The sequence below is a fragment of the Octodon degus genome, unplaced genomic scaffold, assembly GCF_000260255.1.
Source record: "Octodon degus isolate 3935 unplaced genomic scaffold, OctDeg1.0 scaffold00083, whole genome shotgun sequence".
Taxonomy (NCBI): domain Eukaryota; kingdom Metazoa; phylum Chordata; class Mammalia; order Rodentia; family Octodontidae; genus Octodon; species Octodon degus.
In genome coordinates this window covers 8,122,530-8,150,496 of record NW_004524659.1, presented here as the reverse complement: position 1 = coordinate 8,150,496, position 27,967 = coordinate 8,122,530, and the positions used below count along the sequence as shown (strand labels likewise).

General features: G+C 55.3%; 1 protein-coding gene across 1 annotated transcript in view; it reads right to left on the bottom strand.

Moving 5' to 3' along the window:
• Window positions 1-1,017: 1,017 nt before the first annotated feature.
• Pepd (peptidase D) overlaps window positions 1,018-27,967 on the bottom strand; it is a 131,557-nt gene continuing 104,607 nt past the window's right edge. Inside the window, exons 10-15 of the mRNA XM_004636732.2 lie at window positions 27,052-27,120; window positions 25,624-25,701; window positions 15,096-15,244; window positions 5,631-5,815; window positions 2,048-2,239; window positions 1,018-1,542 (exon numbers count right to left, since the gene is read on the bottom strand). Coding sequence (XP_004636789.1) covers window positions 1,405-1,542; window positions 2,048-2,239; window positions 5,631-5,815; window positions 15,096-15,244; window positions 25,624-25,701; window positions 27,052-27,120 — 811 coding nt within the window. The 3' untranslated portion in view covers window positions 1,018-1,404. The remainder of the gene's footprint in view (window positions 1,543-2,047; window positions 2,240-5,630; window positions 5,816-15,095; window positions 15,245-25,623; window positions 25,702-27,051; window positions 27,121-27,967) is intronic.

Here is a 27,967-nt window from a genome sequence, read left to right as displayed (position 1 = left end):
AAGGGTTGGTGTTGGAAATCTAAAAAGCAAGCAAGAAAGCTCATGATTTGGAACTGAGATGGGCTGTTTCTTTTTGTTAGTGCTGGAGATGAAACCCAGAGCCTTGTGTATGCTACGCATGCGCTCCACCACTGCAGCTTACCCCCAGCCCTGGCTTTTAGCTCTTTATGGCCACATCATAAACACTTTTGTGTTACCGTCATAGGAAGAAATAAATTACTACTGAACCCCTTGGTGACTTCTCGAAAAGTCCCTAGCTTGGGCTAGTTTTCTGCTATGACATCCTTTCTTCTCATTTGCCCTTTGCCTTGGCTCAGAAATACTAGGAAGAGTATGAAGAACTCTGGTGTGCAGAGTTCTAGAAGCCAGCTCTGGGGACATTAGTCCTGTTGGGCTGTGGGACAAACGGACAAGCAGAGAAAGACCAAGAATCCCAATACTGGCAGTGGCCAGTAGGGACATGGATGACTCACTGCCTGGGAGTGAAGTTCTATCAGTGGGCATCCACAGAGGCATACAACCCTGTCCCCTTCAGAAACCTAGCGTTAGGGCAGTAACCATGGTAGAAGAGGATCTTCTTGCACGTTGAGCCAACAGCTATTTTTGCAGTCAAATCTCTGGCACTGCTATACGATGGGTAGTGTGAATCTTGCCTTGAGCCATCCTGTCACCTGAAAGTCACTCGCAAACCTGCATGTCCATCTGGAGCATCAGGGGTGCTTGTCCACACACACTTCCCTGGGCATCACCCCTGGACAGTCTGATTTGGAAGAGCTGAGCCTGAGTCCTGGGAACCCTTGTAGCAGACGACAAGGTGACACTGAAGCCCGGCAGAGTCCTCAGAGCTCAACATAGGTTCCTAGGAGAGCACCCTGCCCTCAACCTGCCAGATGAGAACAGGCTGAGGCAGAGGGTGCAGAGCCCGTCCCACCATCACTATTTTTCTGAGGTCAACAGGGCTGATGGGTTCCAAGCCCTCACCTACAAAGGGATAAAGCAGGAGCCATGCACAAAAAGACCATTTGACGAAAGCTTTTATTGCAAATTCCATTCTGCATATTGATTTTGGGGAGAAAACACTGGAAATGCATCTTTCCTACGTGCAGTAATATAAATGGCAGTAAGTTACATTTTAGTGGCTACTGAAGAACAGAATTATTGTCAATGAGAATTTAAAAGCCACTGTCATTTAAGTATACAGTACACAACTGATTAAGGGTATGATCTTGCCAAAAGTTAATAGAAAATGCATTTTTTTTTCTAGAAAATGGTCCTATTTGGTATGATCAAATATTGATGCAAAGCTCTAGTTTCTAAGCACCATTTCTCACCATCCGAGGGCCAGTCGACGTGGAGAGAGGGCGCAAGGCCAGGCCCTGGCCTGGCTGGGCATCTGGGTTGGAGCTACTTGGGGCCAGAGGAGGGCGTAAAGGCCTTGTCCCTGCCTGCCATGCATGCTTCAATTTCCTCCACGGTACGGGGCACACAGGTGAGCAGCTCCATGCCACTGTTGGTCACTACAACATCCTCCTCAATGCGGACCTGGGTCAGATGGACAGACGCTCAGCACGATGGAACTGCCTTCCTGCGCCACACGAGTGAATCCCACCTGCTCCAGCCTGACCCCGGCTGCTTGGGTAAAGCTTTCTGAGGAAATGGTTGATAACCTCAATGACAGAAGCAACAGGTCTAAAAGCTTCTGTGGCTGACCGCCTAGAGAGTGGTGACGAGCCTATGACTCGTGTGCTGTTTGTATCGCTGAAAGCTCTAAAAGGTCTTCTATCACTGGCCTAGAGGTAGGCTCTTCACGCGGCCATCTGGTTGTATCACTGGCTTACCCTGTCCTTGGCAGGTGGATGGAGTGCCTTGAGTGGCAGGGGTGAGGCACCCGGCCAGTGACCAACCACATAAAGGCCAGTTTCAAGTGCACAAGTCAAGATTGTCCCTGCTCCACCAGGGCCTCTGTCCTGGGACAAAGGTGATGCGCAGAAGCAGTGGGGGTGGTGGACCTTCTGGGAGCAAGAATGTGGGGCCCATGAACACTTACCCCACCAAAACCGCGAAAACGCTGCAGGACCTCGCGGTTAAAGAAGCAGGCTTGGGCCTCGTTAGCCAGGGCCTCGTCCAGGACGTGGTCAATGAAGTAGATGCCTGGCTCCACGGTGAGTACCATGCCTGGCTCCAGCTGCCGTGCGGTGCGCAGGCTCCGCAGACCTGGCTCATCAATGCGCTCCACACCCTGTGGGGAGAGGAGAGGTGGAGGACCCAAGGGACAGCCACAGGGCTGGTTCCAGTCTTGTGAGCTCTCTGACCATGGGGTTACCAGCCCAGATTCCTCTGCTATGCCGGGTCGTAGGCACTTCTTTTTTTTTTTTCAAAGTTTTATTGATAAACAGCAATGAGACAGTTTGAAATCAAATCGGAAGTACAGTTTCAACAAATAATACACTGCATATATTCTTCTTAGTGGTTAATTGCTGTACAAGATACGGACTTGTGATCCTATTTACAAACTTCATTAGAACAAATCATTCTATTCATTAAGAGAATGCAACTATATATCTATCCCAAGCCCTTTGAATACACAGATACAAAATGGACATTCATCGGTATACCCCATTTTTTCTAAGTTCTGTTATTGAATATTATAAGTGTGTAAACTCAGCAAAATATTCTAAAAGAGTCCAGTAACCCATAATAGCATTGGGTCTTCTGTTTAACTGGCAATGTCAGAAATTATTGACCTGAGCTTCTGATAAGATCTCTCAGTTCTGAGTGTCTCTGACTTCTAGTTACCCTGAGAATTCCCCTCAGGAGTGCACTGATGTGCACACAGCCAGGACAAGCAGCCCAGGTGGCCCCATGGGGCCAGCTGGGTGTCCCGCTGTCCCTCCCTCCCTAGGCCCAGGGAATGGCAGAATCCAACAAAACAAAAACCCTAAGGAGGCTATGAGGTTTTCTGGAGCAGCATTTTTCCTTCTAAAAGGCTCACATGGAAACTGGCTCCAGAAGTGCTGGTCCTGTCTCCCCCTGCCCCGCCCCAGGTTCTTAGTGTGACCATCCAGGAAGAGGGACTCTACGTGCTGTCATCAGGATGGGTCTGCGGCAATTGTCCTGGACCCGCACGTGCCTGGCTTGCTCGTGTGGCTCTCTGAGGAGCTCTCTGCACCCTACAGCTGGGCCCTGGGAGCCAGTGCCTGGCCCTTGCAGGATCCACACAGTGGCAGCTGCTTTCTCTCCTCCCCACGGTACACCCAGCCAGGGTCTGGCTGCTCATCCAGACATGGCTAACAGGGCCTCAGCCTGGGCTGAGGGCAGGTGGCATCCAGCACATTTGCAGGAGTGTCCCTGCCTCCTTTGGGCCCCATGTGGTCCATGGCCAGGGCCTCTGAACAAGAGGGCAGCGAGCTAATTTTCTGGTGAGGATCTGAGTTTTCCCTGCCCTGCTCACAGCTCCCCCCAGGAAACTCAGCTGCTGGAGATCGAGCTGTCATTTCTGAGTGTTTAGGGGCCAAGAACATCAGACTTCAATTAGTGGTTCACATAAGGTAACCGAAAACACACTGGCTCAGCCTCCAAGGCTGGGCACAGCAGGAAAGCTGTGTCTATGATTCCACAAGGGCAAGGACAGCCACCCGGGCCTGGTGCAAGCAGGCTAGGATGGAGGCAGTGAAGGTGTTACGGCCCCTGGTGGGCCATGCTCTGGGTGGGGATGAGTGGCTGCTGTGGGCCCAGACCCAGAGCCACTGCTCTGGGCTGCAGAGCTGGAGTCTGGGCAGAAGGGTGGAGATACGAGAGGCACAGTACTCCTTAACTAAAAGTCTTGCCTGGAATACAGCCTGGCTCAGGTGAGGCAACTGTGGTGAGCAGGGCCTGTCTCCCATCTGAAGCCAGTTCTGGTGGCCCTGGGTCTCTGCTCTAGAAATTTCTTGCTTCTGCCACTGCAAGCTCATGCCTACCCCCTGGAACTCCCTTCCTGTCCTTCATGTTATACCTCGAGTGCCTGTCCCCTTCCCTCTACCTGATGGTTGTCAAAGTCAGGGGCTAGACAGGTCCTCTCTTTCTTCCCTGCCATGCTTTCCCACCTGTGGGTCCACACCAAGCTATTGCACAGGTATGCAGGAGAGGCAGGCCTGCCGAACTGGAGAGCTGCTTCCTTCCATCCAAAAATAAACGGCCCACTATTCCAACTGGTGTTTAGGGAGAATGGAAAGAAAGGGTCCCAGCTCTAGAGGATATGCACGTCCCAGCCAGCTGGGCACAGTTAGCTCTTCAAAGCATTAGCTCTAGGTGCTGCTGGGGGGAGAGGCACGGGGACAGCTGTTGGGGACACTGGTCCGGCAGCTGGAGCAGGCTCAGGATGAAGGTTGGGCCGAGTGGAGTACAGGCTGTGACAGGGAGAACACAAGGCCCCTGGCCAAGGTCTAGCAGGCTTTCTGGGGATGCCCACACCCACCTCAGCCTGGGCAGAGGGCTCTCCGAGGCCTCCACTTTTACTGGGCTCTGACAGAGGAGACCCAGATGTGTCTGTAGGCCTGAAGTAAAACAAATGACTTATAGGAAAAGCCATATTTTTTTCCACAGTGTTTATCTGTCAGAAGAATAGGCTCTGTGAGCACAAAGGGCTGCTTACTGGAAAAGATGAAAACAGTTTGCTGCCAATTTTCTTTGGTGGAAAAAAAGTGCTTTGGCGACTTAATGAATAATGAACCCCAGTTAACAATGTCTGGAAGGCCCCGCTCTTGGCTTCTGCTCACAATGGGATGGACAGAAATTAGGAAATTAAAACTGATTTTGTTTCTGCAAATTTAACTGTTTACACTTGAGGAAAAAAAAATAATTGAATAATAATGCTTCTCTTGAGCAACTTTTTCCCCCCAAAATCACTTAGTGCTTTCAAAATACCCTGCAGCCAAGAAGCCACGCCTACTCTTGGCTAACTGGCTGGCGGGCCCCAGGGTGTGCAGAGATTGCACAATCAGCCCCCTGCATGGTGGGCACCAGGCCAGGTGGCAGGGATGGCTTACCCCCGCCACAGGGGCCCAGGGGGCTGCAGCCACCTGCCCAGTGGGGTCGCCCTCTGGGTGGTCCTAAGGTGGGGAGGGGAAGGCTTGTCTGGAGATGCCCTGCTCTCCTGCCAGGGGTCTTAAGACTGGAATATAAGCAGGGTGCAGGGCCACAGGTGTGCTGCACCAGGGAACTAGAAGGCAGCGGATGCACCAGGCAGGAACAGCAGCAAGGGGTCTGCTACTGGGCTCGGCCGAGGAGAATCTGAATGAAGCTACACGCAGGAGGACATGAAGGGTGCACTGCAGCGCCATCACTGAGACTCACCTTCAGCCTCACCACCCTGCGGAGACTGTGTGCACTGCAAGGGTGCCATGTAACCTGGAGCTTGCCACTCTCCTGGGCAGGGGCTATGCCCAGCACTTGCTGCAGGAAAGCTCAGGGCCTGACCAGGGCCCTTGCAGAGGGCAAGCTAGGACCCCGATTCCTCCCCTCTCCCTGCGTAACCCAGGGAACCCCCTCCCGCCTGTCCTACTGTGTCCCCTACTATCTCCCAGAGCCCCACTCTGCCCCCAGGATGCCAAGCCCAGCGAGGGTCCACCTGCCAATGTCTCCACACTGACCTCAGGGTAGCCTCCCACATCGTGTACATCAAGACCCAGGAAGTGGCCAAGCCCATGAGGCATGAACACGGCTCCCATGTGGGCCTGGACCATGGCATCCACACTGCCACTCAGGATGCCAATGCGGGTCAGCTCCTCCAAGTGGATGCGGTCAGCCAGGCGGTGCATGTCAGGCCACCAGACACCTACGGTTCAGAGGAAGACGTAAAGGAAGGGCTTCTCCAGCCACGGGCAGGCTGTGGGGGAAGGGCCTCAAGGCAAGACTGAGGGTACACTCCTTGGGGGCCGAGGATGGGGTGGCTCAGGGTCCTGACTTTCTCAGTCAGAACTCTTGATCTCAATACTCTCTGTCCCCACATAAGAGTTGTGCCTCAGGGGAGGCCTCTGCCACCCAAGGCCAGGAACCTGGGGCCAATCTACATTCCAGATAATGCTGTGCCCACCCTGACCAGCATGTGCTTCTGGGGCCGGGGGGCCCAACTAGATCTCTGGCCATCAGAAGAAGAAAAGTCTCCTCAGTAGCAGATGTGGGGTGGCTTGTGCCCAAATGCTGTCTCAGGGCTTCAGGCCTGGGTTTTATGCCTGTAGGGCAAGGGGGAAGCTCAAGGCTGGGGGAAGGGGCACCCCTGTACATCTAGAAAGGCTGAATCACCCTTGGAGCTGCTATGGAAGCAAAGGTTTCTGGGGTGAAGGTGCAGCTGGCACAGCCTCACACACTGGCGGGCAGGGGGCTGCTGCCCCGCAGCTACAGCACTGGCACTGGCTCCACAGCAGCCTAAACAGCCGAGCCCACGCTGCTGGCTTTGCCCTGTTTCTGGGTCAAAGGTCACTGCACAGCCTTTCAAGTGCAGAGCTTTGGGGGCCACACAGGCTCTCAAGGGGGCAGGGGCAGAGGCCAGAGCCAGTCCTGAGCACTGCCTGGTCCCCTGGTGGTGGTGGTAGGACCTAGGGGGCTGCAAGAACATAGGACATCTGGAGAGAGCTACCAGTGAGAACCTCTGGGGAGCCCTCTTCAGCCTCTTCAAGGGAACTCCATTGCCACCCCTGCACTCAGCCTAAGCACCAGACAAGAACCCTGAGCTGGTGGAGCCTCCTGCTCTGAACTCAGGAGGGCTAAGACTGGGAAGGCCCCATGCTGGCTGAGGCCCATGGTACCAAGACACGCTGGACCAGGCAGGTTTGGGTGAGGGCCCAGGGCTCTGCAGAGCTCTGGCCAGAGAAGGCATTTCTTACGGTACATCCTGGCAAGGCGTAGGCCCACGAAGTAGAACCTCGTTGGCCTCCAGGGGCCTCTGTGTCGTGTCCTGCCTGGGCTCAGGGCTGGACCTGCTGTCTGTCATGCTGCACTGTTCTTGGTCACTGCTGCAAGACTGGAGGACAGGGGTCTGCACTGTGAGGGGCCCATGCAGGGCGGGGGCCAGGAGGCTAAGGCCTCCAAACCTCCACAGCTGGCAGGGAGCACGTGATGGGCTGTGGGGTGAACCCATTCGACACTCTAGCAGGGCACCTGCCCCCTAAGTTGGGCTCCTTCCCTGCTTGAGCTGGACACTCCACGTCAGGAGCATGGAGATGGCCCAAGGATATGGAGAGAAGAACACAGAGAAAGGAAAGGGAAGCCCCAACTCTCACCCCGATTATCCACCTCAGCCTGTAAAGCTGTGTTCTGGGGTCTGGAATCAAGTTACCAGGTTCCTCCAGCTACAGTCTTGGGCCTGGGGACAGACATGGGCATGCGCACACTGTAGCTGGCTCAGTATGCACCCCTGAGCCAGGGCAGGGGCTTTCTCTAAGGGTTGGAGTTCCTCAAATGGAGACTCAGTAACTGTAGGCCCAGCCTAACTGCCTGCCATACAGCCTGCAAACGCTTCTCTACCTCTCTTACACCTTGGATGTCAAGAGTTGCAATACTGGCCGCAAAGCTGGCTACAGAGTTTCTGGTATTAAAGGGCTGGTCCATCACTTCTGCTCAACTAGAGCCTAGTTTTAACATTTTATGGTCACAGTGCTTGGGGTTACTGGTCACGACACAGAGCAAGCCAAACCTTCCCTAAGGCCCTAGGGGACCAGTCTGGCTCATCCCATCCCATTGTACCCACCCCCACCTTACCCTCCCTGCTCCCACAGGGCCCTTTGGGGGCCGGGCCACCCTTCTGCTCCACAAGCACACTGAATGCGAGACCCTGGGCTGCCTCATCCTTGGGAGTCTCAGCATCAAAGGTCTTCCTGGAGACCTTCAGCAGCTTCTTGCTCTACTGTCTTGATGGGAAGGCTCTTGGCAGCTCCCAGGCTGAAGCTGATTCCTAGACAGACCTGCAGACTTGCTTCTCCTGTCTCCCTGCCTGGTGGAGTAAGTCACCTCAGCTCTGTTCTTGCTCAGAGGCTCAGGTCATACAAACCCCCAAATGTCTGTGCAAATCTGGCCCCCACCAGTCAGTCTGCTGTACAGGACCTCCTGGGTGGTGGCCGACATCTCAGCCCCCACTCAGCTCATTTGTTTCAGAGGGCAGCCTTCTCCAGTCAGCAACAGGGAGCCCCATGAAACATAGCCTGCTTTCCAACCAGCTTAATGCTGCAGCCAGATGTGGTGGCACATGCCTGTAATCCCAGCATTTGGCAGGCTGAAGCAGGAGGATCATCTCAAATTTGAGGTTAGCCTGGGCTACATAGTGAAGTCAAGGCCATTGCAGGCTTGGCCAAACTTGAGGGGAGGGTGGGAATGAGGTGTATAAATCACACTCTGAGGTGGCAGCCCAGCTTCCACCCGGATGTGCGGCTCAGGCGGTCCCCATGGCGCCTCCAGTCTTCCTAGCCTGAGCACCCTCGGGAAAGGCCTTGCACACAGCTCTCTTGGCCATGAGTGGGGAGTTTCTGCCTGTGTGTGGTTAGGGTTGGGACAGTGATTAAACCTCCAGCAACTTGGCCTCTGTGTCTGGCGTGCGCGGCAGTTATGACACCCACAGCTAGGGCTGGACTTCTGAAGTGTGTGAAGGTTACCATCCTTGGGCTAGGCCCCAGTTTAGGGAGGTGGGCACAAACTACAGGGTCTCCCTACCTACCTGTGGTAGGCTCCTCCCATTTTGGCTGCCTGTCATCCTCATCGACAGCTTGGAGCCCACAGGGATGTGCCAGGAGGCATCGCTGACCTGAGCCTGCCTATACCAGGGCTGCTAACCCACAGAGCACACTCAGAGCCTGGGCACAGGCTGCCCAGCACTTCCACCTCCTGCCAGGACTGAGTCTTGCCCTCGCCTCCCTAAAACATCTCCTACCCACCCCCTCTACCGTATTCTCCATCCTGCTTGTCAGATTGGCTGAGTCCCGGTTCTTTGGCTGGCTTCCACGTCTAGCCTCATCCCTCACCCACTGAGGTCATGATTCCAGTGCTCCCTGTGCTTTCTACCTGTTGTTCCCAGCTGGGTCCAACTCTGCAGGCCCTCACTCTGCTGCTGGGACTCTTGTTGAGGCACCAGGAGGCCCTTTCCAACTGCTTCTTTCTGTGCTGCCAGAACCTCTCCACCTGCCTCAGGACTCTGGGTCTGCCTACTACACCCTCAGCAGGGAGGCTTGTGCCCTGCTCCCTGCCCAGTGCACAGCACATGCCCGGTAAAGCTGAGGCATGAGCAGGAGCCTTGCCCTCCCTCTTTACTCTCATAGCCAGTGCCACTGTGACACCCAGGGTTTTGATGTGCCACCAGGCCTCTCCTCTATGTTCTTGAATTCCAGGGCAGAGTGGTCTTAGGGTTAGTGCCATACCATCTGCCTCAGAAAACTGCTGGACTATTTCTACAGAAATAAGAGCCCAGGTGCCCAGGGCTCTTGATATTTCTAGAGCAATCCCAGGTTACTGTCTGGCCTTCTGTGTCTACCTGGTTCCCCTCAGGCAGCACTCTCCATGCCTGACCCTCCCGTGGGGCCTGGCCTGGCTCCTCAGAGCTTCAGCAGCAGCATCCATCATGGCCTCAAGGCTTCCAGCCCAGAGTGTGACAGCCCTGGGGGGCTCCCAGGCCTAAGCCAAGCCAGGAAGGCCCCAAGTGCTGCATCCTCAGAGCTACTTCCAAACAAAGAGCTCACTTCATCCATGGACAATAGCCCTCTGGGGACAGATGCTGTCTGCGCCAGGCCTTGGGGGTGCGGGAGGAAAGGCTCAGGGCGTGGGGCTCAGGGAAGGCCCTGGGGGCAGCAGGGAGCTGCCTGGCAGGCCAAGCTGGTGTGGGGGATGACAGCCTCCAGCCCAGCCCACATTGCATCCTGTGCCACCAGGACCTTTGGGACCTGCTCACCCTGCGTAAGGACAGGGAACAATATCTGTTCAAGCTGCAGGCTCCTCAGTGCTGTGGAAGCCTAGCTGTAAGGTTTCTCGCATCCCAGCAGGGAATTTGCACACCATCCTGCTACCAGGTGGAGGCATAAAGACAGGGGCCCAAACACCCATTCCTGTTCCAGCTACCATCACAGAGGGCACTGTGGTTAGGTGACACGAGGTCCTTGTACCTGTCTGCCTGATCCCTTGTATTCCTTGCCATGTCTAAGGACCAGGCCCAAAAGAAAGTCCAGCCAATTGGTCTCATTCCTGCTTATCTAGGAGTGAGGCGGAGCCAGGAAACACAACCCCACCACCCTAGGTCCACAGGAGACATGCATGTATATGGGGTCTGCTGGCCACAGCACCATCCTGAATGCCCTGCTCCAGCCACTCAGACTCTCTCCTGACCTCCCGCAGGAGGCACTGCCCCTGTAAGCAGCCAGGACTCTGCCCAGGGACAGAGCCAGGGTGCTGGCACTGCACAAAAGTACACAGTGCTATGCAGAGCAGCAGGTATCATCTGCATGGCTTGGGACACAGCTGCTTTTACAGTGCTACGAGCAGGGGGTCCAGAAGCAGAGCTCATGGGGGAGCACAGGAGCCAGGGCAGAGGGTGAAGGGTAACACCCAAGGCAGGAGGGTCAGGAAGGCTGGCAAATGGGAGGCAGGGGGGCAGAGGTGACAAATATGGGGACCTCCCCGCTGGTTACATGATGGCTGGTGGGACAGGGAGTCTCCATGACGTGAGCAGGGACAGCCTTGCAGCTGTGGTGAGCTCAGCACATCTCATGTCTCTGTGGCTGCACCTTCCTGCCTCCCTCCACTGAGCCTGTGGCCATCATGGCTTCCTGGTGTCTTGGGGATGAGGAGGGCGGAGTGCACCGACGCCAAAGCCATGTACACCTGGGTCTACTTAGCCAGAAGCCAATGCCTGGCCATGGCTTCCCGTGCATGGGATTCTCCCATGTTCACAGCTTCCTGTGGATTGCTGGTCATCAGCGGCTCCTCTCTGGGTGAGCTCAGCCCTGTCTCCTTCCCTGAGTCAGAGTGACAATGAGGAACACTTCCCCCTGGCCCCAGGATGTTTCTTGGGAGCCAGGGCCTGCATTCCTCAACTCCCCCAGGGCTGCATCCGCAAGGGTCCATGTGTATTCTGATAGCCAATTTCTGCCTCTCCTCTGGGCATCACTGTGTGACCTCCTGCATGTTTTTATTTATTCTTCCCTGGAAGGTCACAGGAAGCAGTCAGGCAGTCTCAGCAGGGTATTTGTCTTGGCCCCGGAGTTGAACCCACAATCAGGGGCATTTCTACTGGGACAGGCAGACGGCTGATCTGGCCACAGCCGCCTCAACGCTAAAGGAGGCGACGATCTGCCAACATTTGGAAAGCAGTTCTGTGGGCACTGGACTCCGCTCCCTGCCCCCCAGCTGTGGCTACACTGTGTGACCCAGATGGAGTCACATCCTGCCCTGAGGGACCTTCAGGGTCCCAGTTTGGCAGCAGGGGCAGCAGAGTATGTATGTGGGGTATGGTGGGGGCTCCGCTCCTCCCCTCATACAAGGGCTCCTCAAGGCCCACTGTGTCTGTGCTGGGTAGAAAAACCCAAGGATGGGCAAGAGGGGAGTGGGGGGGGGGCTGGTCTGTACGCCAGCTGAGCTGAGCTTAGCCTGGGGCCTCCAGGGTCCCCTGGCTTGGCCTGAGGCCTGTGGCTGCCCCAAGAGTTGGCAAGGCCAGGCAGGCCTCAGGATGGGTGATGAGGTGGATGCAGGGACTCAGCTCCAGGCCCTTTTCAGTATGAAGTGGGTGGGGCCCTGAGGGATGGCCATGGGCTTGACTACTTTCTGGATAGAACTGGGGTTGCTGAGGGGGGCCACTGTGCTGGCCAGGACACCAAGGGTGGAGGTACCATCCAGACCCTGCTCAGGCCTCACTGACTTCCCATTACCAGTCAGCTTATAGTGAGAGCTAAGCAGCTCCAAGGCCTGGAAACCTGGAGCTGTGTGGTGACACAGAGCCCAGGGCAGGGATGTCTTTCCAAACCTCCCTGCCTGCCAAATAGCCTGCCAAACAGGAGCTCCAGTCCCATCTTGCACCTGTGTCAGAACCTTACTGCGAGGCCCGGCTCCTCCTGTCAGGTCTCCAGTGTGGAGTGAGGCCGTAAGTCCTGTGTTCTGATAGCAGGCCTGGACTCCCATGCTGCCCACTACTATGCTCCTCAGCAAGAGGGGGCATCCCGGCTTCTGGGTGGAAGGTCCATGCTCACAGACACTGGGGGAAGGCACCATGCCCCTCCGTCTCCAGCCCAATGCTCTGCCACTGGAAACACTGATGACCATTTAAGTGACTGATGGTATTCAACACTGAGCAAAGACCCTTGCATGACTACTCCCTGAATCTCACAGTTTAAAAAGAACAGAAAAGGGGTCTGATGAGCAAGCCTCAAAGCTCTCCTTCCTGTCCTTCTCCTTCCCTCTCCTGGCACCTTGTTTGTTGATTCTACCAGTGCATGCAAATCCAGGTTATTGCTCCTCCATTTTCTTATGCAAAGGGGCTGTGCTGCCCAAGCCACCCCACGAGTCTACCTTCCTGTGGCACTGCATCCTGCCACTGCTCTGCGCTGACACTTGGAGGTGTGGCTGCTTTTTAGCCAGGCAATTGTGCTACCGATGCTGCCCCCTTCTGCAGCCCCTGCCCCAGGCAGGGATGCCCTGCTGTCACACTCACCAGCTCATTTGCTTTCAGGCTTTCCTGCTTTATTCTCCTTTCGAGGAATACCTGGGCTCCTGTCCCTGGACTCACTTGTTTGTCTAGCTCTTGTCCCAAAAACTAAACGAGGAAGTGGGCCGTGGGCTCAGACTTGGTGGTGCCCCCAATGTACCCCCAGAGCTCCTTAGCCTCCTCTGGGGGCTCTGAGGCTGGGCTGGAGGCCAGTCAAGAAAGGCCTCCTCACAGTGTGTTTCCTCTGACAACGATCGATGTCGAGTCCCCTCCAGAGCAGCACTTGGCCCTGCGAGCGCGGCTGTAAGTCATCCCCCAGGCCAGCTCTGGGCCACAGCAGCCCGCTGATCCAAATGCTGAGCCAGCAAGTTCTAGGTCTGTGAGAGGCCACTTCCTGGGCTATTATTGTTCTGGGGCTCAGGATCTTTTTCTTTTGTTTTTTAAAATCAAGGTTTCACAGGGCTGGAGATATAGTGGCACAGTACCCGCCTGACAAGTGTAAGGTCCTGAGTTGGATTCCCAGTTAAAAAGAAGAAAAAAAAAAAAAATCAAAAAATCAAGGCTCCAGAGGCATACAAATCCAGCCATTTCAATCGCTCATTTAGTAATTCCAAGGCAGACTTCAGATCCGTCATAGGCAGGGCCCCAGGGAGCTCCGAAGCCTCCCCTCACCATCCCTGGGACACAGGAGGGAGTCCAGTGCAGCCAGCTCTCTGCTGGCCCTTAATGCCAGTGTCCATAGCTGGCTGAACCCACCCTGGAGTACGGTGAGGGGCCTGAGGGCTGGAGCCTGGCACACTGTGCGGGCTCTCAGGTCTGGCTTGCATTTTGTGCTTTCTTGTACTGTCTTTCCTGCTGCAGCCACCTCCCTGTGCAACCTGGTCCTCTATAGCCTGAGCTCCCTCTCCCCAGAGAAGCCTGGGGGTCGCTTTAAGGGCTGCTCTATTCTTTTGGGAAGCTGCACAGCAGGGTAGGAGGTGGGGAACCATGGCTGGGGGGAGCAGGGGTGGGTCGGGGTCTGTGACCTGAGCCAACATCAGGTTGGCTGAAGAAACCGGGAGTTCACCACCACTGCTGCTGCAGATCTGAAGCTTCTGTGACATTTCACTAGGCTCTGGCCCCACCCAGACCTCCTTGTCCCTGCCTTTGTGGATTTGTGACAGCATCAAGGACCTAAGGTAGCCAGAGACTGTCAGTCACTTCCAATCCTGGCTGCAGAAGCTGGTGCCTCAGTGGATGGCTGTGTGTGAGGAGGCGCAGGCCAATCACCAGGTCAGGATGGAGGAGCGACAGGGAAAGCCCATTCCCACTACAGGATGGAGCCTGACTGCAGCCACCTGTCCCCAGAGGGCTTGGCTTAGAGGTAACTGGTGCTTGGTGGCTAGGAATCCAAGGCCTACAGAGTGCGCTGCTCTGAAGTCCTAGAAGGCGTGAAACAAGACCATGAGGAGACCACATCCCTAACTTTCTCCTCTAGGCAAAGGGGACAAGTCAGGGCCCCTGTCACTGCTAGTAAAGCATTTTCTAGCTGTTCTGGGCAGGAAGAGCCACATAGCAGTGCCAAGGTTTGATCTTGCAGGTCCTGGATGTCACCCCTGTCAGGGAATAGGAGGTTAGGGAGTTCGGGCAGTGAAAACTGAAACAGAGATAGCTCAAGGATCTGCATGTCACAGAAAGAATGCCAGAAAGTCAGCCTTGCCAGAGGGATGCTGTTTCCCCTGTGGGCCATGATTGCCATGCAGTGGGACATCAAGGGCAGGCCAGGGACTCCGTACACTGCCTGGAGACATGAGGGGAAGAGCCAAGGGGAGAGGAGGCTGGGGGACAGCGGGGCAGGTCAAGTCAGCCAAGACTAGGTGCTAAGAGAAAGAATGTGAAGCCTTGGTCTAAACATTGTGTCAGGGACAGTGACCACCACAGAGCATGAGCACGTGCCAGCAGCACGCAGGTGCTTTATGCGCCTCAGCTTGCTCCATGCACAGACAAGGAAACAGCCAGTCAGGGAGGAGCTTTCTGTCCCAGGCCATACAGCTGCTGAGCACGGCTGGGACCCATGCCAGTGCCCAATCAGATGACCGTGTCCAAAACTAGCCAGGCCCTCCCTGAAGTGGACTCTGCTTTGGGGAAGGACAAGAAACATGCTGACGTCCCCATAACCAGTGTGGGCGGAGAGATGTACAGAAGGAGGTGGCCAGGCGGGATGTGGGGTGACTTTGGGCTGAGCTCTTGGATCCCAGGCTCCCGTTCCTGATTGGAGGCAGTCCTACTTCCTAGGTGTGACCCTGGGGACCGGACACCCAACAGCTTTCTGGCCATGTATGGGGGGCAGATGCAAACCACAGAATCTGGAACCTTCTTCCTGCAGGTGACTGGTACACAGCTGTCCCTCAGTCCCCATGCCAGAAGGGTTCTTCTCAGCAGTACCCTCTACCCCTTCTCTCACCTGGCTTCATAGCACTCATCACAGCACGGCAGCTCCGCAGCACTGCCTCGTAGATGGCTTTTTGGTCCTCAGTGAACTTGCCATTGGCAGGAAAGGAGCAGGTGATATCCGAGGCGAAGCAGTAATACTCACCACCCATGTCAAACAGGCTGCAGGAAGATGGGGAATGAGGTGGGTGAAGTGCTCACAGGAGCCACTGCCCCCCTTACTCCTCTTGCCCGGGATACAAGGCAAGCTGCCCTGGATGCAGCAGGATGCTAGTGTTCCAGAGATGCCCAGGGCCATCTGGGGAGAATTCTGTCCCCAGGAGAAAGGCAGTGCCAGGCTCAGCCTGAGAGAAGAGGGCTGCTTCCATACCTGGCCTCAGCAGGTTCATTTGTGGGTCTCACTTGAAAGGCAGGAGGGACACACATGTTGCCTGGCCCCATGTGTCACGTTGCCCTGTACAAGCAAGCTAACAGCTCCCTGGGCCTGCCCCACATTCAGTGTGGTTGAAGCACACTCCCCCTTGTGGGGGGAGGAAAGGAGGAAGGAGTGGCAGGGGCCTAGTGTGGGCACAAGACACCTGCGTAGAGGTCAGCAGAGCTGAGCTGCACAACCAGCTTCCCCCAGGCTTGGTCCAGGGTGGGGGTGGGGGTCTGCATGGAGAATTGGCAGGTGGCAGGCAGCTATGAGCCTGTTCCAGACTGGGTGTCCTCCTGCCTGACACTCTCCCTCTCCCCACTGAGGTGGGATGGACCTGTCCTGCTAGTTCCTGAGGGAAAGGCAGGGAGGAAGTGTTAGAGGATGGTGTCTTATCAGCAGGGCTTTGGCCAGGTAGGAGTACAGCCTGACCCCTCATTGTGTCGCCGGGTGTCCCTTGACCTCCAGGTGGCTGAGCAGGACATAAAGGATGTACAGCATAAGGAGGTGGTGCAGTAGGGGACAAGCGGAGGCCAAGGAGTTGGAAGCCACAGGGGAGGCTGGACAGTGGTGGGAGTGATGTCAGGTTTGCTGAGTCAGGAGGATGACAATGGAACCACCCCTCTGGACATCCCGTGACCTGGGCCCTGGTAAAACAGGGCCTGGAAGGATCAGGCCAGCCCTTTTGCACAAAGGGCCTTGGGGCCATCTCTGGATCTTACCTTGCTCCCAAGAAAGGACATGTGAAGGCTGCTGAGTCTAAGCCTGGCACCCTGGAGCATACATACTCGTGTGGCATGGGGTCCCTCAAGTGGGTAAGAGCAGGCTTGGGATAAAGGAAAGAGGGTTCACAGCTATCTCACCTCAGCACCTCAGGAGCAGCTGGGGCCCTAGCCTATGCTGCCCCTTCATGGAGCCGTGGTCAAGTCACAGCTGCTGAGAAAACTGGCTAAGGGACATCAATCCAATAGGGCCGGGTGACCGCAGTGGCAGGCGGGGGCTCTCCCTCTGTGCTGGCTGAGCCCAGCTTCTGTTTGGTGTTCGGCTCCATCCCGGATTTCCCCTGGGGGCCCATCTGCAGTCATACAAATCCTGGCAAGTCCGAGCCCAGGTCCCTGCTGCAGCTCCCTTTACAAGGGCTTCTCGCCCAAATCCAGCTCTAACAGTAACCACAAACATTCCACAAGCTGCCTGTGTGCTGGCCTTTGGGGGCCGTATTGTATGGGACACAGTGGGGGCAAGAAGTCAGGCCACATGGCCTCTCAGGCAGCACCAACCATCACATAGAATCAGATATTTAAAGGAAAAGCTTGAATGCTCACGATCCCCAGGCGCTCTGCTGGAATCCAAAGTCCTTAGCCAGGCACTTTTTAATCTGTGGTGTTTTCTGATTGCAAAACACCATAAACAGTGTCAACAGTGCAAAAAGCACAGGTAATACCTCAGGTGATTCTCAGGAGTAAAGCAGAGCCCCTGGTAGCATGACAGTGAACTTGGGGTTGGGTCAAAGTCGCTGAGGGGGACCTTATCTGGAGCTGACCCAGGAGTGCCTGGGCCTCACTTGAGGATGACCCACCCTGTCCTAGTCACACAGGGCAACTAAACAGACACCCTGACAGATGCTGTGGATGCAAAGGCTGTTGGGACCCACAGCTTCCTGTAGGTTTACTCTGGTACGGCTGAAGGGAACCAAGGCTCTGAACCCTGGTCCAGTGAAGTCTGGAGTTGGGAGGTGAGGTAAACACCTCAGAGCCCGCAAATGAGCTCTCTTGTCCCGGCTGTTGCGTTCATCTGTCAGGATCTGTTTCCCCACTTGTAAAATGGGATAGCTGCTGTTGCTAGGACGTCTGTGTCCTCTGGGGACCAGCCTGCGGGCGGCAATGGGCATGGCGTTCCATGGGGCTCTGGCCTAGTTTGCCCAGGAACACAGAACATTTTCATTTGGGCTCCCTGGAGTCAACAAAGAAAAACGGTTTGCGGTTTGTTGGTTTAGAGCATCCAAGAATGGCCTGGGCAGACGGGACAGAGCCAGGGGCGTGGGGGACACAGATTCCTAGGAGGTGCCACATCAGAGGAAGCCCCGCATGCAGTCCTCTGGGGCACAGAGCTCTATTGAACTGTGCTGATCTAAGAAAAAAAAAAAACCCAGAAATTAAACTACTTAAAAAGCAGGAAGCCCACAAGGGCACACCAAATGCCGGAATCGTTGAGAACAGTCAAAAACAAGACTTTAGCGCAGACCAGACTCTGAACCAAGTTCCCCCAATCCTCCTCCATAAAACAGAGAGTGCGTGGGATGATGGGTACTTGGATTTCCTCAGCCCAGTCTGGCTTTATCTTCTAGCTTGTAAGATTCAACTGTAATTTTTGTTTAAAACCATCCACTTTCTGGAGAGGGAAGTACACAGCTCCATCCTGCCCGGTGATGCTCAGGCACGGGGTTGGAGTCTATTTTTGTGCTCTCGGTTCCCTATCTTTTTCTTTTTCTGCCTTTTTTTTTTAAACCCCCCAGAGTTCCTACAGACCTAAGTGATTCAGATTCAAGCCATTCTGGAATCCAGGGATAAAAGCCATCTCTTTTATAAATCATCTCCTTCCTTCTCCTCTGACCATTTTATCCTCCAAAAGCAAAACGACTATGGAGAATTCGGTCATACTTGGCTCAACTGAGAACGAAGGATCCCTCCTTCCCGGCTGCCTGGGGACACCCACCAGAGACACTACCATCGTTGGCTGAGTGAATCTGTGTAATAATCTGAGACATCTGGGGAGAGATTACACATCTCCAAATAATATGCTGGCGTCTCACTCTTCACATGTGTTTCTATGGCTGCGTTTCTGGCCGGGATGAGAGGTTCTGTCTTCCGCTAGCTCTTTCTGGGCAGCTCCAGGCCCGGGCTACCTGCCACTACTGGTCCCACCCAGACCCTCCCTGGGCCCCACTGCAGGGACCAGCCATCCCGCAGGCAGGACTCCAAGGGAAAGCCTACAGTGTTTATACAAAGGCCAGTTTGTACTGCGCTTGTGGCTGCATTTTCCTTTCCTGGGTATGGAGCACAACCCTGGGCCACTTCCCACCCAAAAGTCATCTTACACAGGCGTGTGCTGAGCACTGCAGGAGCGGTACAGACCCGCTATGCAGAGCCACGCCACTCCGTGTCCCAAGCTGGGCGAGGGGGTTTCTGAACAGGAGGAAGCTCTTTCTTCCTCTCAGCCTTCAGCAGGAGATAGGAAGGCAAGTCCATGGGTTATTTTCCGAGTGTGTCTGTTGCAGCAGGAGGGGAGACCCTGGAGAAACAGCATTGAGAGCCAGTCTTCTTGGCATGGGCTGGCTGCCTGCTCTCAGCTCCTAGCTAGGCCTTCTGGGCACTGCCAGCCTCCAGGATGGCCAGCAGGGGCAAGATCTATCCTTTGGGTTCTCGAAGCTCTCCAAAGCCACAGGCTGATGCCCCCAGTGAACCTCTCCCCACAGCCTTCAGGACCGCTGCTCCTGTGGGGGCCGTGGCAGGCAGGAATGGCTCCCATGCAAGCAGCCCAGACCAGCAGCAGCTTCCTTTCCCTAGGCCCAGGGCCAGCAATTTCTGTATACACACTGAGAAGAGCACTCATGTGCTGGGCAGCCTCCTGTGTCTGTAGGGAATTGGTTGTCATGGTGAGATAGAGACCACCAGTGTGGGACCCTGGGAAGGGAACCACACCACAGTATGCCTGGGGGGAGGTGGTGTGCAGCCAACTGCCACCTTTAAAGCATTGTGGGCCAGAGCCTGGCCTCAGGGCGGTGGCCACCGTAGGTCAGGGAGGCAGGCAGTCATGCACAAAGCACATGCTTCATTTCACTTTTTTGATAGCCAGTGTCTCATGATGTCTATGAGTACCCGGACTGTCTAGACTACTGCTTCTTAGATTGTGGGCTGTGACATCAACTGAGTGGGTGTGACACGAAGCACTGACAAACTAAAGAGAGAAAGCACGTGGGGAGGGTGCCCGCTGACAGCCAGGGCACAATGACAAGCACAGAGTCCTGGTGGGAGCATTAAGGGTACTTCTGAGACAGGACATGGAGGCAATGCCCAGACAGTAGCTGGCAGGGCTGTGCCTTCCAGGGAGCTCTCTTGTGCCAAGACTGGTCTTGTCCTTAAAACTGAAATGCTCAGGATGAGGCTCCCTGCTAACAAGCAAGGGCCTCTCTGAGGAAGTGCAAGGTGGGGAGGGGATCTGGGTAGAGCCTGGCAGCAGGCAGCAGGCCTGGGTGACACTCATCCTCTAGAGCTAACCTGGTTCTGGACTTCACCAGAACCAGGTGAAGTCGAGCCTGGACAACCCTTCTCTGGCCCCTTCGCCAGAAGGCAAAGAACCCAGGCACACACTTGCCCCTCTGGACAAGTCTAGGACACAGATGCTAGGCAAACAGGAAAGAGCAGAACTGGCCCATTCCAGCCTGTAGGACCCAAGCAATTCCAAAGAATCGCTGAAGCTGTGGGTAGAGACACTGTGGCCAGCAGAGGGTGAGGGCCTGGCACATCTGTGATAGAAACAGCCACAATGAAGAGACTTCTAGTGCCACCCTGGGTCATGGAATGTGACCTGTGCCTGCAGTAGCACATGCAGTCACATTCCTGAGTGCTTTCTTATCTATCTATCTATCTATCTATCTATCTATCTATCTATCTATCTATCTATCTTTTATTTATCTATCATCTTGCCTGCTTGCCTGGATTCCTTCTTTCTTTCTTTTTGAGACAACATCTTGCTCTTAGGTCAGGTTGACCACGAACTGACTGTTGAACTGACTGGCCATGAACTGACCAGCCCAGGCTGGTCTCAAGTCTCAGTGGTTCTCCTACTTCAGCCTCCTGAGTGTGGGATACAGGTGGATTGACGAGTGGTGGTCAGCTTGTATTACCCAGCTGAACTGGACCAGTGTGGTACTGGGTGGGGAGTCTACCTGAGGACTGTTGGTTACAACATAAAAACAAGAACTGGAAAGGAAGAAGCTAAACTGTTGGGAAGCTGTCAAGGGGCTATTGGTTCTCCTGAGGACCTTGTCATGCTGGCTTTCCTCATATGAATATGGCTGTTCTCATCGTTGAAGGAGCTTAGGACCTCGTTGTTACTGAGAATGGCTATGGTTCACTTTAGGGGAGCTCTAGCCCTCACTTTGAGTATCACTTCCTGGCTCTGGAGGGGAAGATGGTACATTACTATCTCCTGGAGAAGCCCGTCACATTGGCTTCCCTGATGGGAGCTTGGCTGCTCTCGTCATCAGAGGAGCTTGGGACCTCACTGTCACTGAGGATGGCTGTGGCACTTTTTCGGTGAGCTCTGGTTCTTACTTTGACTGTTGCATCCTGGCTCCAGGGCAGATCCCTGAGCCTGCTAGCACAGATCCTTCATTCCACTGGCACAGACGTTCTAGCTTTTACCACTGGGGTTCCCAGCACAGATCCATGAAACAGGCCTGCATGAGGCATTGCTGTGGGGTCTAGGCCTCCAGCTGGACTCATGACAGGCATTGTTATGGGCTCTAGGTTTTCAGCAGGACTCATGCAGGTCATTGCTGTGGGATCCTGGTCCTCAGCTGGAAATCTGTCTTTTTTTTTTTTTTTTGGAACCGGGGATTGAACTCAGGCCCTTGCCTTGCCAGGGAAGTGCTTATTCCACTGAGCCATCTCCCCGGCCCTGGAAATCTGTCTTTAGTGTATAGACAGATTTCTTGCATTCTCTTTGTACATGACTCTTTGGGTGACTATTACAAAATAATCCTATAAATTATGTGCCCTGTATTAAATTTTCCCCCCTTGCAAAGCCCCTTAACTAGCACAGGGACCATGAGAATCGAGCCTATCTTTGTTGGTCAGCGAGGGCTTCAGGTTGGCCAACATCAAGGCAGGGAGACAGGAGGCCCTGGGCCCGTGGTGGTGACCCCACAGCAAGCATGCCACAGGGGGCTGTCTGTTTCATTATAAGCTCTAAAAGCTGCCCTAGGCCGTAGCATGGAAAGAGCAAAGGACATCAGCAAACTGCTGACTATGGGGCTGGAATGGGGCTCTTCTCCCTAGCTGGGGTGCAGGCCCACTTCCCAAGCCCACAGGCAATATAGCCCACCATTACCCACCCAGAGAAAGGCTGGGCCCAGGTTCTGAGACAACACTGCCCTCTTCTGGCCAATGCTGGAAGACCTGGCTCAGCAGGAACCAACCACATCCTGCCTACCTTGGGCAATCAAGGCCAGGGGACATCTTGGACCTGTGCTCTAGAAGGCTCAGAAGGAGGCCACAGTTTTCAGTCCTGCTACCTGATCTGGTGGTGGGAGAGGCACTAGGCATCCGGGGAGGGTGAGTATCTCAGCTGCGTTCCATATCAGAGCCCACTGCAGAAACACCTTGGACCTCTCTCCACCTCTGCCCTGTGGGCTGAGCCCATCTAGGTCAGAGGAGGGGGGAGCTGCAAGGCTCGCATCTGGAGTCCTGTACAAGCAAGGCCCAGGCGCAATTTGCTGGGCCTTAGAGCCTCAACTTGCCTAGGGGTTCTGGGGTCTACAGCCCAAGCTGAGCATAGGACAGGGCAGAGCACAGGGGCTTGCAAGATGACCAAGTGGGGCTAGAAATCCTAGCCACAGTGTGCTCACACCCACCTGCTTGGGACAGGACGCAGCAGAGCCTCCTACTTTGAAGGACCTCTGGTGACCCTGTTAGACACTATCCTTTGTGTGAACATAAGGAAAACATTAATTAGCACACTTTGTAATCCCGTTTTAGAAGCCTGCTTCCTTGCTTGCTTTAAAAAGGAAAACAGCAACTGATGGCTCTTAATGACAGTGACCTGCTGATGGGGTTCATGGGGAACCCCAGGGACACAGCCAGAAAGGGTTCTGGGAGCCACAAAAAAACCCCAGAGGCTTCACAGCTACACAAGGTCTCATGGCTCTGGACCCAGCCGAGGGAAGAGGCCCCCAGAACTAGAAGCCAGGCCATGTTTCTGCTCCTCCCTTGGAGTCCGGCAGAGCAGGTGGAGTCTGTCCTTCAAAAACTAGGATGGAGGGCCGGGGAGATGGCTCAGTGGAATAAGTGCTTCCCTGGCAAGCACAAGGGCCTGAGTTCAATCCCCAGTTCCACCAAAAAAAAAAAAAAAAAAAAACTAGGATGGGTCCAGGTGCCACTGGCTTCGGGAAGGGAATGGCCTCTGAGTGCGTTCCTCGATTTCTGGCTGACAGGCCTGACCTGCAGTATGGTCCAGTATGTCCAATTTCCATGCCCTGGTGTGTGAGGGCTGTGTCCCGGGCAAGCTGACAGTGGCCCAAGGAGGCTGATAGTGGCCCACAGTGGCTTTGGCAGGGTTCCGGGGAAGCTCCTGGTACTCTGAGGGCAGAGGTGGGAGCAGAGTTTTCAGCCTCAAGCCCCACCTGACATATGTGCCAGAGTGGATGACGTTGGGGCTGAAAACACAAGTAGTAAAGTCATATAACTCAGGAGCTATCTGTGAGTAAACCAGGCCTACCATGGGCTGCAAGTGGGCCTAGGGGCCAGGAACACAGGGAATAAGGCCTCAGCCTGCCTGGCTCTGGTGGGAATAAGCGGTGCTATGGCTTTTGTCATTTGAGGGCCTACACTGTGCCCCACCCTGTGAGGGGCACTTAGCATCCCTGAATCTCTCCAGCGCTGGGTGGCATATTACTGAGTAATGGACAGGTAGGAGGGACAGAAAGAACAGGCCTCCCCTCACCATGCCCCCTTCTCCTCATCTCTCAGGTGACTTCACTCAATCTCAATGTCAAAGACTGGAACCCAGAGCCCAGCACTGTGACTTGTGCCCACTCAGCTTTGAGGAAAGCTCTGCGCTACATTTACCTTCTGGTTTCATACCTTGTGATGAAGTGTTGAGACTTTTATGTTGGGATAACAGAGTGATTTATTATTTACCGAATGCAGTAGGCGCTCAGCAGATCAATTTCAATAAAACAATGGATTATAAATGCCGCCGGCAATCTGGCAGTAGCAGTAATCAACAAAACATGTTGTTCTAAATGCTGCATAATAAATTGACTATAATAAACTCATAATTATTCTACTGGCTACATTTCAAAGTTAGCACTAGAAAAACAAAATCACTAATTTGAGCTTGGCATGAGCATCCGTGGGCTTTCCAGGGCTGCTCCTGTCTACAGCTGCACCAGGAGACGCAGGTGCCACGTGCTCCCCATGTCACCAAAGCCATAGCACCCAGGGCTAGAGGAGGCCTGGTATTTAGAGCACCCTGTCTTGGATCCTGCCCTCTGGCTTCTCAATGGGTAAAGACACCCTTTGGGCAGATGAAGGGGGAGGGGAGAAGCAGCTGCTTCCCCTGCGGTCAGCTGGGCTCAAGGAAGAGAGAAACATCTGGTCATATGGCTCTCGCGTGGGGCTCTCTGGCCAACCAGGCTGCCCCAGGACAGTGAGGGCCTGCTGGTGTGGATGGCCTCTGCCCTGGGAATGCGTTCCTCTGTGCTGCCCTTCTGGCCCAGCCAGAAGGGGCCACTGGGTCAAAGAGGAGAAGATGAGAGTCTCTGAGGTGACTACGTGGTCTCCCTGGGACCACCCATGGTCCAGGAAGTGGATCTATCCTCTCCTCCCCTGATCTCCAGCTGAGCTAAGTGTGAGGCAGCCAGATCTCACCCTAAATCCCTCTGAGCTCACGCCGGAGCCTGGCACATGCCCGTGTCTCCGTTACTCTGCCACACACTAGGGTGCTGCAGCGTGGGGTCAGGACAAGTGATGGCTGAGAAAGCCAGACAGACACATGGGGAGGTTCCCCATATGCCTTTGGCCCCAGCCTTCTAGGCAGGTGCCTGAGCTCTGCTCTGAATGCCCATGAGGCCCCCTGCCTGGACGCAGTCTGGCACAGCCCTGCAGGTGAGGCTCGGGTCTGCAATTCCTGGGCTTAGTGCAGCCTACAGGTTACACAGGTCTGTGGAATAGTGTGGCCAGGCAGGCCAGGAGATGGATGCTGAGGCCTTGCCTGTGGTTGGGTGGGTTGCAGTAGGTAGCAGTGGTTAGTAGCCATCTAGAGGGTCACTCTGGGCCTCACCCCCTGCAAGCTCCCAACATTCTTGATCTGCCAGCCAGGGCCCTATGGAGAGGCCCCAGATTGGCACCCATCCTCTTCACATACCCCTTCTGCTGCCCTCTGGCAGATGGGTACACTGAGGCTCATGAAAGAAAGGAGTTTTCTTCTAGAAGGTTGAGTAGGGCTCCTGCCAACAGTGCCCAAAGTTAGAACATCACGTCTAGCAACTGACCCTGGCCTAGCAGACTGTGTCCAGTCACCATGCTGAGGTGTCTTGTGCCAGGGAGATCCCTGGGATTGTGCGGGTTCCCACAAACACTTGGCAGGGACAGCTCAGAACATGGTGTCTCTCTGGGTGGCTCCTTATCTGTTGGTCTGCACATGGGTGCTCACGCGGCCCCATGAATGAGGGCTGGGGACCCCGGCACAGGCTCCTGTGGGAGGGCTGATGCCCATAGGGGCAGCCGGGGCCAGGCAGGAGACCAGCCATCACCACAACTCCAGCTTTGGGCATGGGTACAGAAGGCTGGCTGAGGAGGAAGCTGACAGCCATCAAGGCCCAGCATGTCCAAGAGCTAAACTCTGAAGGAGCCTCATGCATGTGTATGTGCAATGGATGGAAAGGTACCCAAGAACCACAAGGGACAGGGTACCTCTTCTGGCAGTCAGAGGAACCACCTGGGGGTTGTGGCTGAGACCCAAGTCTTGACATCTGGGTGGCTCTTGGCGGCTCAGTGCTGCCTGGGCCAGTCCTGGCAGGCATCAGGATGGCAGAGAGGATGGCGGGACCATCATGTAACTGTGTAAGAGGGTCTCATTTGTGGGTGCCCACAGACCCTTCCCCATGTGCATTGCACAGGAAACCATTGGGGACCCTGTTGCCCCCCCCCACTCCCATGGTGCCTCCTCGCAGGTTGTAGGCTGCTGGCCCTGGAGAGGGTGCTGTGCAGGAAAGGACATCAGTGTGGTCAGCTCTCTCAGAACAGTGACACCGAGGCTCCTCCTCAACCCTGACACTGAGAGTCTAACCTGGGGTTGGGGGAGCTGTTCCCACAAAACCAGGGCTGGGGCTGGCCTCACTCACCACATGTCTCCATCCTGGATCGTACGGTCGTTGGGGGCTCCCGCATGTCCGTAGTGCAGCACAGACGCGTTCTCACCACTGGGAAGAGCCGGGAGAGTGGTCAGAAGCCCAGCCCGCCCCAGAGGGCCCTGGGAGGCTGAGTCCTATCCCCTGCCCATGGACACTACCACCCGCCCCCTGGCAGAGGCAAAGGGGTGGCTGGACCAGGCCCTCCGCCTGGCACACAGCTGGTGCCATCCCTCGGTTCACACAAATGCCACCTGGACGCCTTCCAGGATCACAGTGCAGCTCAGGCAGCTGCCCTCTGGGCTGGGCATGTGGGCAGCACATGTAAAGAACACAAATGGGGACCAGTAGTTCAAGGGATTTGGAAGGAGCAGGAACCCCTTTTCATAGGTACAGAAGGGAGAGGGACCTAGTAGGGCTGTGAAGACTGGAAGCCAACAGTTCCTTGCTTCTCTGCTACCAAGAGCTTCCATAATGAGTGACGCCTTTAAGAAAAAGGACTTTGAAGTTTGTCCAAAGGGGGGGACCCCACCTGTGTGTAATATTTATGGCCCCATTCGGGAGCCTCAGGAATCATAAAAGTAGAAATAATGATTTTTCTTTCTATCCACCAGAGAAGAGCATTTCCAAGGACTGAAATGTTCACATGCATTATTCATGTACCAGGATGCGTACATCAGCAGAGCCGCCCAGCTCCCTCCTGGCTGGGCAGGGACAGGGCCCGAGGGGAAAACCAGGGGATGAGATGAGGTGAGCTTCAGGGACAAAGAGCCACATCCCTGTACAGTCACACCCAGAGTGGCACACAGAGCCAGACGCCCACAAACCTGTGCCTGCCCAGGAGGCCGTAGCTGTTCCTAGCAGCCGTCTGACTCATGGTACCACCAGGCACACACAAGCGACATACACTGAGTCGCTCAGCCACAATGTGTCACACCTATAGTGATGTATACGCCCACCCAGGCTGCCGCCTCATGAAGATGGTTCCGGTGCACCATGTGGAAAGTTCCACATGCCCCCACAAAGACACACACTATAGCCCCCACGCCAGGGTGTGCCACATCTGCGGCACACGGAAGCTGCCCAGCTTGAGCGTCCAGTTTGGTGTGCTGTGTGTGCACCTATGTGGAGGCTGAGGAAGGCCGGTGGTGGGCCTCAAGCTCAGCTCTAATATCCACTGGGGATGGGGCTGTGGGCAATGCTCTTGCACTGGGCAGGCTGGACTCCCTCCTTCACCTGGCGTCATGCGTGGCAGGCAGAGGCTACCTCAGTTCCAGGACCTCTGAAGTGGGACTGACTTCCAGGCTCAGTGGCAGGACTGGTGTGGGCATGTGTGCGCAAGGGCCTGTGACCAGTGAGTGGTAGGGGAGCCCTTCTCCCTCCTCCCCTGTCCCCCTGCTGTGAGACCCTTGATGTACCTACCTGCAGCAGATGCAGGTGTAGGAGTTATGGCGCATGCCGCCCCGGGAGTAGCAATAGTGCTGGAACAGGCTGCAAGGAGAGAGTCATGTTAGGGTGGGGTCACTGCGGCATGCAGGGCTCCCATCTCCAAATGAAAAGTCTCAGCCCAGACCCTGCTCTGCTGTGTCCCCAAGATGGCCCAAGTACCTTCATGAGGCTGAGAGCCCAGGGTCAGCCACAGGCCATAGGACCAAAGGTTAGCATGTACAAGGCAGGGAATGGGGGTCCCTGCAGGACTCAGCCTTGAGCCAGAGGAGTTCACCAGCCTGGCTGTCCCAGTACTTATCAGGAGGACGACAGACTGCTGGAGTACTAGACATGGGATACAGGCTAGGACAGGGGCCACATGCTTCTGTACAGCTGGTAGGGTCTCCCAGTTACTCTGTGTCTAGTGGCTACCTCCTGCCACAGCAGATGAAGGACACATGGACAAAGAGAAATCTGAGCCCCTCTGGCCTAAACAGCACTGTCCTGTGGGGCAGACAGTGAGGGCAGGGACTCCATAGGGAGGTAGAAGGGGAGGCCTGGGTAGCAGGTCCTGCTTCTCCCTGCCTGCAAGAGCAGCCAACCCACCCCCTCCATGAGCAGGAAGGCCCAGCAGCAAGACCTGGAAGGAAAGTCTGGATCTTGGAGGCAGGCCCAGAACAGCCCTCCAGGAGAGCTCTGCAAGCCCAGGAGGCTGACGAGCTTGTAGAGAAGAATGGCCCACCCTTGGCAGTGTGGACGGGTGTCTGTGGGGGCACTGGAGGTGTCTTTTCATGCTGGGTCCTCCTGGGGGCAAATCCTGGAGATAGATGCAAGAGCTGATGGACCAGCCTGACCACATCAGTGCTGATCCCGAGGGAGACTGCAAGACCCAGGCCTTGGAGTGGCTCAG